Source organism: Puntigrus tetrazona, chromosome 5 (assembly GCF_018831695.1).
Source record: "Puntigrus tetrazona isolate hp1 chromosome 5, ASM1883169v1, whole genome shotgun sequence".
Taxonomy (NCBI): domain Eukaryota; kingdom Metazoa; phylum Chordata; class Actinopteri; order Cypriniformes; family Cyprinidae; genus Puntigrus; species Puntigrus tetrazona.
This window is the reverse complement of record NC_056703.1, coordinates 31231999-31244441: the sequence shown is the minus strand read 5'-3', so window position 1 is coordinate 31244441 and position 12443 is coordinate 31231999. Positions and strand designations below refer to the sequence as shown.

Sequence of the window (12443 nt, the reverse complement as noted above, 5' to 3'; positions counted from 1 at the left end):
AATTCAGAGCCGCCCGAGGACAGCCGAGGCAGACACGCCTGGAAAAGCACTAATCCAGCACACATTGAACTGCAGAGGAAAGCTGTTGATTCACCTCGCTGCTCTGGAGCTTAATACGGAGGCAAACGAACGGGACGCCGTAGGTCCGGGAGAAATTCATTTTCTGTGAATCGCTTCAACCTTGAGATTCATTCAGAACTTGATTTTAACCGCTAAATGAAGATTTTATATATATATATATATATATATATATATATATATATATATATATATATATATATATATAAAATAAATAATATATATATATAAATAAAATTAATTATATATATATATATATATATATATATATATATATATATATATATAATAAATAATATATATATATAAAATTATATATATATATATATATATATATATATATATATATATATATATATATATATATATATATATATAAAATAAATAATATAAATATTTTATATATATTTATTTTATATTTTATATATATTTTTTCATACTCTGTGTGAATCACTGTTGAAGTCACACCTTGCTTAAAAAAATAAATAAAAAATACATATACTGTATATATATATATATATATATATATATATATATATATATATATATATATATATATATATATATATATATATATATATATATATATATATATATATATATATATATATATATATATATATATATATATAAAATAAAATAATTTTTATAACAAAGAAAATTCAAATCATATATGTATGAGTTTTCAGTTATTCAACAAAAGTTAAAAACAAACAAAATATTATTTTTTGGAAAAACAAATTAAAAGACTAATTATTGCAAACATTCTTCCATGTGTACATTCTTGAAGTTTTTAATTTTTTAAACAATCTTTGATTTTTACTATACATTATTTTGAATTCAAACTGCAACCATGTACCGAAAAGCAAACACAAACACCCAGATTTATCTATCAAATATTGTCAAAAGGCCAAACACAGAGAGGCTCTAGCGCGTTGCATAATTTGATGCACAGCGTACAAACACGCCACGCAGCAGATCTCTCGATATCATTCTTCCCAGCAGCAGATAAAAGGCGTAATGCTGAATTCATGCGGTCGATGTAAAGGAAAAAGTGAGGGAAGAAAAGATAGAAACTTCCCCCTACCCCCACCTGCTTCTATCACTTTGTCCCCTAGAGGAAGGGAACATTATGCAGGAGGACAATGCGCTGCTGGGCGAGCCAGGCCTGTTGCAACAGGTTGGCGCTGCAACAAAAAGCAGTGTCTGTGCGACACGCTCTCTGTAAGCAAGAGACCGATACCCTTCTGTAAATCAGACGCACATGCATGCATTATCTGATAATTAGCTACACTCAAAGAAGCGGATGTTTCTTAACTCTGCCGACACCTACAGCGACTGTACGCTTCACGAAACACCCCTTACAGGGCTTGAACCTTCAACCTTTGAGTTACAAACCCACAATGTTCTTTTGCATGGGCTTGCAATTACAATTTACATTCTGCGTGTAGATACTAGTCACCGGCGGCATGAATGACACCTCAAAACGTTCGCGATTACGATAAAACGGCCTACATAAACTCTCAGACTCAGACTGAAGAGAGGCCAGAACATCGGAGACTTGAGGGTGGACTTTCTTCGCTCGGAACGGTAAGAAACCACCTAGCAACCACCCAGGACACCTTAGCAACCACCCACAGCACGGCGCATTTTTGCACAGGCAGGGACACTTTCTTCAGATAAAGCAAAAATCTAGTTGCAACTTGCAACGGAACAGAGAGGCCAATAAAACAGAACTCCAGTCCGTGTCTAATGAAGCGATCGCCCCGTGACGTGAACTGCTGTCGGATTCCAACGCAGCCCTAATCGAGGTGATCACGAACACGCGTCGCGCTAACAACAAATCGGTTTTAGTTTATTTTTTTTTATGATGCAATAACTCTTTCCCACTGGGATAAAGGCCCCTCCGGCTCGATCGGGACGGCTCTCGTGGAGAAACTCGCAGCCTTCAAAGCCTGAACATCTGGCAGTATGGCCTCGGAGAACAGACCTAACGCTTTACAACACCACAAATCTATCAGCTCCAATAAGGCCCGGGCAGCTCTTGGCTCTCTCAGACGCATCTGAAGGCTTCCCAGGTGAGCGGTTCTGCATGAGAGACGACAACAGATCCCGCATGAGCTGCAAACACCGCTACCACGGCACGTGACAAAACATCTATAGATAATGCCACTTGCTTTGAGCCGAGATCTAATGCAAGACATTCAGACGATTTTAAGCGACCGCCTGCCAGTAAAAGCTTCCAAGGCCAAAGATGATCATGCAAGGAACTGTTGGTGTTTCTGGTACCATGCGACACGTGTCGTGGCCCAAAAACGCTAAATTATATTACAGCGTGATTGCACTTTACCAACCGTTTCACTAAAAGAACATGTTTGTGCTGTCTGTTTTCAATAAAGACACTTGTATCTAATGCAACGACATTCAGACATTTTTACATTCACTGTCTACGAGTCGAAGCTTCAGAGATCTTGCAAAGGCTTTTCCGGCACCAGGACATGTATTGTGGCCCAAAAGACATTAGTGCAGTTTTAATTTTGCTAAATGGTTTGTTAGAAGAGCATGCACATGCAGTTTCTTTTACAATAAAGAAACATTCAGACGGTTTGAAACGACCAAATACTTTTTAGGAGTAAAAGCTTCCAAGACTGAAGATGATCATGATTGCTGGTGGCGCCAACATGAAAAATATTAGTGCAAAATAAACAAAATCGCACGCTTTTGCCGTTTCTTCACAATGAGCATTTGTTTTGATCTAATATATAACCCACTGACATTCAGAAAGTTTTAATTAAGAGTCCAGACACTTTTTGGTGCCAGTTAGAAGACACGTGAGATGCTCTTCAGATCCCACGCAGTTACCTAGACACCTAAAAGAGGTTTTTGCAGCAATGCAATAGAACTTCAGCTTCAAGGATCTCTCAGCGAACGGTTTCCTTTCAATATTTCCCAGCATAAAGAACAAATTAACAACCGATTTTTCCAATTCCACTGAAGATGCCAACAAGAGCATCCGTCCAGTGCAAGACCGAAACACCTTCCAGCTCTTACCTGCATCAGTTTTCCTTCAGCGTAGCCTGTGCTGCTCTCCGCGAACACCCTTCCAGGGTGATGGGCCTGCTGGTGGGCTCCTGCTTCAGCAGCGACACCTTGATCGCGGCTCTGGGAGAGCGTTCCGACTCCACGGCAGCGGCTAGTTCCAGGCCCGTGTGGCCCAAAGCCACCTGCGAGGCAGCCATGAGCAGCCACGGCCAGAGCCCGGCCAATTGCCGCACAGGAACCCTCATTGTCCTGGCTGCAGCGGCGGGCCCCGGCCATACATTATGCGCTATCCGTCCAATCAGAGCTCAGATAAAAAGACAGGAGAATCCTTCCAAGTCAGCGAAACTGTCTGAAATCCCAGAGGCTTTTGAAGTGGATAGTTTTAAACACTCTGCAGGATGGAGATCGGAAGTAAACGAATATCACGAGCAATTCTGTGGCCCTTCAGCTGGGGACTGGCCCGTATCACTGACAGAACATGACTGACAGAGGGACGGGGTGATTGACAGCGGACAGACCCCTGGCGCGAGCATTGATTTGAACGACAGAAAAAGAGTTTATTATGATCTCCCAAAGGTCAATTCAATAATATCGCAGCTTCCCGCGCGTTGTGATTGATAACGTGACGTCATAATGACTCCACTATTGTGCGGCGCGCCGCGTCCACTTCAAAGGATTCCAAACATTCCAGAATGTAACAGGTTGTAGCAGAATCGCCTTATCCATCAATGCAACAATGTCTCAGTTATTCCACTCGGACCGAGCACGGCATCAAAATCCCACTGTGAACGCCTGGAAACGTTTCCCGTGAGCTCCGACATAAAAACTGCGACAGGGGGGAAAAATATTATCCAGATAAAACGAGAGCTTTGCGGGAGCGATCGAAAACACCGTCTGGAGAGAGCCGTTTCTCAACGCTCCGTGTTCCTAAATGAATTAAAACTTCACAAACCTGCTCGACTCTGATTACATTTCCACAGATCCGTGTTGAAAAGCGCAGAATCCGCACGAGCTGTCCCGAAGACTCAGTGTGGTTGATCCGAACGGCAGGAACGCTAGAAAAGTTTCAAGTTGAGAGTGAACGCGAGGGCGAGCTCGAGCGCGCGCGCGCGTGTGTGTGTGTGTGTGTGTGTGTGTGTGTGTGTGTGTGTACCTGCTGACTGTCAGCGAGGGTGGAGCAGAACTGATCCGACCCATTAAAAGCGTGCTCTCACACACACACACACACGCACGCACACACACACACACACACACACACACACACTCATTCACTCAGAGACTCACATTGCGCCCTCTAGCTGAGATCACTGCAGAAAAATCTGAATTACGGAACAATCCAAAACTGATTTATGAATATAATCTGAATATAGTCATCAATGTAACAACATAAGCTTTATTATAACTGGAGCAGATGTTAATGGCAACAGATGTTCATTTCATTACTTGCTCGCTCTAAAGTGAATGGGTGCCGTCAGAATCAGAGCCCAAAGAGAGAAAAAAACACATTCCACAAGTCCATCACTTAACATCTTGAGAAGTTCTTAAAGATCATCCAGTGAAGGTGAATAATTGTTTTGTGAATGAACAAACTAATTATTTTAAATCAAAATGAGTATTTGTAGTCAAATTAAGGGACTACAAAAAAGTCAATGGAACTAAATATCACACTAATACACTTCAACTGCAAAATCTCCTTATTTAATGACGATGTTAACTATAATTCAGATTATAAATGGGTCATTTTAAAATGAGAATATACACAGGACATTTTTTCATGACTTGAGCTGGTTTGTAATATAATAATATAACAAATATAATTATCTGAGAAGTCAAAACAACATAAAAAAAAGCACGTTCAGTCTTTATCAGGGATTTCACCTGCTTTGCATTTATTCAAATTCAGAAAAGCTGAAAACAAATCAGTTAATCCAACGCTACTGAAATCTGACTTTCACTCTTGTGCTACATTAAAAAAAAAAAGATATGTCGATGCTTGAGAATTGTGAAATATAAGATAAATAGTACAATATAGAAGACACACAATATCACAATCACTGATATTTAAAGTGTGTGTATTTAGCATAAATGTCATTAAAATTAAAGGCAGAACCTGTAAGAAAAAATATTAACCTAACACTACTTCAACTTAAGTACCTCATACCATTTTTAAAATACTGAATATATATATTAGTTTTATGATGCTTGTCATTTGCATATGCTGCCTGTCACCTGTGGATCATAACAATCAAAAAGTCATAAAATGTTACAATAAAAAAAAGTGAATGATTGAAGCGTGTGATAAAATCTCACCTAGAGTCTGTGCTGTTTGTCTCTGCTGCTTCCCTGAGTCACTTCCTCTGTAGCAGCCTGATTACAGAGCACTGAGGTAAAGTTTTGCGGTTTTCATTGAAATCGTTTTTTATAGTTACGCACTGCATCTTTAGGTGCTGTAAAACAATACACACTTCAAGAGCAGCGTCTTCTGACCTTTACCGAGGCCTCCGGGGATGCCGAATGACCTTCTTGGAGTTGGCAGGCTCCTTGCTTCTCAGACTCTCTGCAGGCCGTGGAGGTGTCTGTCCTGGAGCGCTGAGGAGGGTCGAGGTCAGCTGATGGGCTGGACGAGCGCTGGACGTTCACAGGGGAGCCCACTCGCGCTACATGGATGTTGGGCAGACCCTGGAGCTCATCCACCATCTGAAACACCCTGTCGAGGTTCACGTCGCCCCGCTGAGACTCCGCGGGCCAGGTCGTGCTTTGGATGCTGTTGTGATCGTGGCTCAGTGAATAGTTCTGCTAATCACAATAAATATTTGATATATAATAAAAATAGATCTGGGCAACGATTAGTCATATTCAAAAATAAAATAAATGTGCGTGTATTATAATGCACATATAAAGACACATGATATTTACAAACTTTAACATAACATTTAAATGTATACATTTATATTAATATAAATTATATTCTATATAAATTTCACAAATAAACAGCATATTTTCTCTCTCTCACACACACACACACACACACACACACACACACAAAACAATTATTTTGATGCAATTAATCATGATTAATCTTTGCCCACCACTATATAAAATATAGAAATACTGCAAGGAAAAAGACAAAAGATTATTCTTTTGAATATATATTAATCACATTCAAAATAAAAGTTTTTGTTTACAGAATATATGTGTACAGTGTATATTTATTATCTGTATATAAATAAATATACATACAGTACTTCTTTATATAATATACTTTATATATTTTTACAATATATATATATATATATATATATATATATATATATATATATATATATACATATATAATATAATAATATATGTGTTATCTATATATAAATAAATATACATACAGTACTTCACTAATTTATTTTACTTCAATTATTATTTTATTATTGTATATATTTTTTACAATAAATATTATATATATATATATATATATATATATATATATATATATATATATATATATTCAGTAGTATTCCAAAACATATTATGCAGTACAATGAGACCTGAACATGTTTACAGGTTTGTGAGATTAATTCACAATTAATTATGATTAGGAAGCATCAGAAATATAAAAATCGTGTGAACCGTGTAATGTTTCTCACCGGGTAATAAGCATAATGTGAATATGGCCGAGCTGCTTCTCCACCTTCAATAAAAGCAGCGGTGCAGCACTGACAAACTACTGAGAGCAAGACAGACAAACAAACGCCGAACAAAAGCGTAAGCAAACAGAAAAGCGTTTGAGAAGAGATCAGATTTGTGTATCAGAGGAGTGAGGTTCCTCTGGAAAACACAGAGATGCACTGTTTGCAAAAGTTTTAATAATAGGATAAAGTAAGTCAGTACCTGGCAGATAAAATCCAGGAGGACAGGTCAGCTGATGAGGTATATATTTGGGCTCGTGTGGAAACAGAGCAACGGGAGCGGGCTGGATCCGTGAGGAGTGTTGTAGGGATTGAGGCGGATGACTTTGTTAGAGTAGAAGGGAGGCACGTCACTGTGAGGAAAGCTCCAGGAGAGCGGAGGAACCGGGCTTTCTCCGGACCACATCTGAACATGTGGGTCTGCTGAACCTGAGAATCAGTCATCATTTAAAACAGAGCTGCGAAATATTCACAATATATCTGAATAACATTATAATAGCTTAGCTTTACTTTACTATTCAGACATCATTCTTTGGTGGGTTGCATTGCATTATATGTTTGACATATAAGACATATTAGTGGAAATATAGAGTGACAGCTGTTATTTATATCATTTTATACACGTATTGTTATAAAAATCTCACTGATTTGCATTTTGAGCATCAGAATTGCATCCTTTTTGCCCAAATATTATAAATCAGCAAAATTAAAAAGCTTTATTTTACCTTGCTTTCCAAAGCAGTTAACTGATTCCTTTTGATAACTTTTCTACACTTCCTGTGTTTTGAACTTAATCGTTTGGAATTATATATAGTACATAATTATGATTAGTCCGACTTAAATCACTTAAATGAAGATAATAATAATTCAACTGAATGCTCACGAATGACTTCAGCACCTTTTTTTACTTTGAGATCATTCTGAGGTTAAATACAGATTTAAAATAAAAACCGAGAAACCGTTTAAAGCCGTGATACTGTTTTTTGTGTGTATGTGTGTGTGTGTGTGTGTGTGTGTGTGTGCGTGTGTGTATGTGTGTGCATGTGTGTATGCGTGTGTGTGTGTGTGTGTGTGTATGTGTGTGTGTATGTGCGTGTGTGTGTGTGTGTGTGTGTGTGTGTATGCGTGTGTGTGTGTGTGTGTGTGTGTGTGTGTGTGTGTGTGTATGTGTGTGTGTGTGTGTGTATGTGTGTGTGCGTGTATGTGTGTGTGTGTGTGTGTGTGTGCGCACGTGTGTGTGTGTGTGTGTGTGTGTATGTGTGTGTGTGTGTGTGTGTATGTGTGTGTGTACGTATTTGTGCACGTGTGTGTATGTGTGTGTGTGTGTGTGTGTGTGTGTGTGTGTGTGTGTGTGTGTGTGTAAAAATTCAGACATATCCCCCTTTTGTAACTGTAACTGTAATTTAACTACACTTTTTTTTCTCAGAACTATAATCGATGACAATTACACACCTCCCAACACTGCTCAAATTAGTAATAAAGTAATAAAGAAGGTTTTCTGACTATTTTTCTCATATGTCAGACATGTGTCACGTTCTGAAAGTTAAACTGGCCTCTCTTCTCCTCTGTGGTGTCGTGTTGAGACGGCTGGCGGTTTCGGCTCGGGGGGCGACAGGTCACTTCCTCTCCGGACTGCATCTTGGCCTTGTTGCCGATGGTGAGCCTCTTCATGTGGACCAGAAGCTCCGGCCGGCCCCGTTTGAAGAAGGGGTTGTGGAAGCGGTGCAGGTCGCGGCGTCTGTCCTTGAAGGACCTGTCATAAGCCTTCCGGAAGCCGTACAGGTTGAGTTGGCGGATGAAGCTGGTGAAGTTGGTGGTCTTGAACGGCTTGGCGTCTTGCTCGACCGGCGACAGAAGCTCGTCCTCAAACCGCTGCTGGTCCACAATCACTCTCTCTCCTTTTGGGCTCCAGAAGACCGAGTCCTTTCGGGGATTGTTTATCAGACGCCACAACTTCGCCGGGAAGTTATTGTAGTTTATGTGGACTCTGAGAAGAGACTCGTCAAACTCCACATCCATCGTGGTCCGATCGAATAATCAACCATTTAATGACCTGCACGTGATGGAAATGACATAAACATCGCTAAAAGTCAATAACGTTACTTTTTTAAGCAAACTGATGCACCTAAGATTGAACAGATCATATAAGATATTCAATATAAAATTTAATACACGAATATCATCAAAATCTATACTCTGTTTGCTAATGAAAATCGATTATTTCATGACTTTACGTGTCTTTTTGTTCATCATCTTCCGTAACAGCCGTTACTGGAACCGTTATGCGCGTTCACATACAGAACACGTTTAAACCGCATCAGAATGAGGCTCACGTGACCTCTCGCCGCGCGCGAGTCGACAGCGACCTCTGGCGGCCGTTGTGATCAGTACACTTCGTTAAAAGTCCCCTTCTAAAAAAGACAGTTTTTTTTTTATTAACATTTTTTATGTCTTCTGAAACGTCACAGAATATTACAAAAATCACTGTAGAATGAACAACCTTTGAGTTTTTTTTTTATTTGGTTATTTTTATGCCATTATGAAACTCTTATTTTGCACAGTTCGTTTACACGCGCCCTCTAAAATGGCTTTAGAATACATTTAGTTTGAAAAAAAAAATCGAACTGTCGTGGAGTATTGAGGAAAAATGTTAGGGAATTAACAGGCTTTTGTTTCTATCAATTCGATCAGTGTTTAGTGTAGTTATTATAATGTAGTAGGAGCGGCGCATGTCTGTGACGTCATTAAACGTCGCCGAATGTGCGGTTGTGGCTAGCGAACGCTAACAACTCGTTGTGTCGAGGCGTTTGTAAAGATTACTTTTGATTTATTTTAAGTATTTTTTATTCAAAGCATCAGCAATGTCTCTGGAGACTGTCCCAAAGGATCTGCGTCATTTGAGAGCGTGTCTGCTGTGCTCTCTTGTCAAGGTAAACGAGACATTCATCAAAACAGATGCTTTCATCATTGTTATGTTTACATACTCAGATGCTCCAAGCAGATGAATATAGCTCAGTATTACGATGACACGCAACTCTACAGCTGTTCTTTCTCTGTCTTACCACCATAATGATAATACCATGCTATTAATATAAGATTCAGTGCCATTGTGTGTGTGTGTGTGTGTGTGTGTGTGTGTGTGTGTGTGTGTGTGTAGATCTGCGTACTAAAACATCATTCTACTTCTCATAGATATACAACGTGCATAATATGCACGCGATCTTTAGCATTAGCAGCAAGGACCTTATGAAACATTGTACTTGGGGGTGTATTGGACTGATCTCATATCTCATTTCTCATCTTCTCTGTTTTCAGACAATTGATCAGTTTGAGTACGATGGCTGTGACAACTGTGAATCCTACCTGCAGATGAAGGGCAATCGAGAGATGGTTTACGAATGCACAAGCTCTTCTTTTGATGGGTCTGTAATGATATTTCTGAGAGAATTGACTCCAGATCATAGCGCACTCTCCCTAGAGTTGTTCTAAACATGTATGCTTTCTACCAAAGACCAAAAACATAGATACTTGGGTACTTAAAAAGCACCGTTACAGATTAGGAAAGATAATTACACTGGTTGGCAAAGTTATGTGTGTCAAAACCCGTAGAATATCCATTTGGAGTCAACTATTCCTTTAAAAATGTGTTGTTTTTGGTTTGAGCTCTAATGCGTGAATGTCTTTATTATAGAGTTATTGCTATGATGAGCCCAGAGGACAGTTGGGTGGCAAAATGGCAAAGAATCGGTGAGGATTTCTGTCTTTACCTTTATTTAGTTTTTGAAAAATCATATTTTATATTTTCTCCACTGTAGAGGACACCAGGACATTTTTATTCCAAAAAATTTAAGTTGTGTGAATAGACATCAAAGGTATTTTTTTTTAAGTCACCAATCGATTTTTAGGTTTCATGATTTTTTTTTTACCCCATATTTTAAGGCTGATTCTCAGCTATGTTATAAAATATAAAATAAAATTGATATACTGTTTTGTTTTTTCCCATTAAACACAATACGCTGTATTTAATTTACATAACAACATACTGTCAGGAAGGCATGTTAAAAAAAAAACAAATTGATTTGAATATTTCCATTAAAAATATTGATATGATTTAATTTCGTATTCAATTACGCTCTCCGAAATGCACAACAGATCGATTCAGAGCCGCTCGCATTAATAAACTGGAAAATAATAGGCATCGTTTCATATTAATCTAAGAAATGATTTCAAGTTGAGCTGTGTGATGTGGATGTGTTTCTCAGGGAACTTCAAGCCAGGCGTCTACGCCGTAACGGTGACGGGGCGGTTACCTCCAGGTCAGTGTCAGACTCTGGTGTCGCTCAGCAGTGTGTTTTCAGACGTTCATGTAGTGTTTTGTGTCTCAGGTGTGGTGCGAGAGCTGAAGAGCAGAGGGTCATCTACAGATCCAGAGACACGGCTGTTAAAACATGAAAACTAAAGCTACACACAACACCAGCTGTTTAGCCACCAGCTCCTCTCTTACTGTCTGTTATCTAATGTCTTATTTTCTTTTTTTATTATTCACTTTTTTTGGGTTATTTGGATCGATTGCGATTCGCTCCTGGAAAATATTTGATTTGATTACTTCATGTAAATGATTTAAACATGAATAAAAATTGTATAAACAAATTGTTGTTTTGTAATATATGGCCAGTAGGGTTTTCCACAGTTTAAAAGATCTTACAAAGCGTTATTTCTTTGTTTCCACAAATTAAGGCCTTTTCAAAAATACATGAAATCAGAACAGAAAGTCTTGATTTAATTCAATGTTGCCTGCACTGTAAAAATAAATACCTTTCACAGTATTTCAGTTTCTTTTCTTAAAAAACCCTAAATCAACATATAACTTGTGAGAGAAAACACTTGTTTTCTGAGAGTGAGCTTATGCTTAAATAAATAATAATAATAAAAAAACTACATATATATGATTTATTCTATGTATTTTAAGTTGAACTAAGATTTTTCTGACCCCAAGGGCAGTTTGTGCTCAGTGTAATCTTCCACTTTCTCAGTATTACACACACACACACACACATGTGCATGTATATATGTATACACACACACACACACATATATATGTATGTATATAACATCACTTTTCTATATTGTGATTAGAAGTTACAGTAAGCGTTATTTCATATTCTAGTGTCTGGAAGAAGAACCGTTCAAACCTTAAGCTGATGTACTGTAAAATATTTCAATAGTTTTGGAGATTGCTGTGTCGCTAAAACGCTTCACATCTAGAGAACATAACAATATAGTTCCCTGTCATTTCTTCCCAGCCTGTTCTTGGTTCTGGCCTGTGTAATGATGAGAGGACGCCATGAGAGAGCGCCGTGGCTCCTCAGACTCCAGAGGGGTTTACTGGGACTCTTCTGATGGTTAGTGCCCCTACTACATTTACACAAGCTGTTTAGTCCTATTAGAAAAAAGTGAACATTTTCTGGACTTGAAGGATGATTACACAAAAATGTTGAGCCTGCAAAAAATACCTTTTGCTGTATTAATAACAAATATTAGGTTCAGTTGATTTATTGACTTGTTTTCTTTCCATTATCGCTGGTTGACAAAAGAACGGGTTCAAGATTGGATGATCATAGAGCATCGTGAGAGTCGGAACAT

General features: G+C 38.5%; 1 protein-coding gene and 1 pseudogene across 1 annotated transcript; one reads left to right on the top strand and one right to left on the bottom strand.

Annotated features, from left to right (window-relative positions):
- Positions 1-4117: 4117 nt before the first annotated feature.
- On the bottom strand, positions 4118-9380 carry hsf5 (heat shock transcription factor family member 5). Its single transcript, XM_043238958.1, has 7 exons — positions 8325-9380; positions 7155-7229; positions 7003-7084; positions 6759-6838; positions 5608-5916; positions 5431-5487; positions 4118-4175 (listed from the first exon to the last, which is right to left on the bottom strand). Exons 1-6 carry the CDS (start codon positions 8817-8819, stop codon positions 5431-5433), a joined length of 1098 nt encoding a protein of 365 aa, XP_043094893.1. The 5' UTR covers positions 8820-9380; the 3' UTR covers positions 4118-4175.
- Positions 9381-9526: 146 nt separating this feature from the next.
- LOC122344733 lies at positions 9527-11383 on the top strand (annotated as a pseudogene).
- The last annotated feature ends 1060 nt before the right edge of the window (positions 11384-12443 follow it).

Excerpts from the sequence above, each read along its gene's own strand:
- hsf5 (XM_043238958.1), bottom strand. The coding sequence starts at position 8,819 with ATGGATGTGGAGTTTGACGAGTCTCTTCTCAGAGTCCACATAAACTAC. Across the intron at positions 6,839-7,002 it reads TCCTGGATTTTATCTGCCAG|TAGTTTGTCAGTGCTGCACC; the intron begins GTACTGACTTAC and ends TCTTGCTCTCAG. Across the intron at positions 5,488-5,607 it reads CCCCGGAGGCCTCGGTAAAG|GCTGCTACAGAGGAAGTGAC; the intron begins GTCAGAAGACGC and ends CTCTGTAATCAG.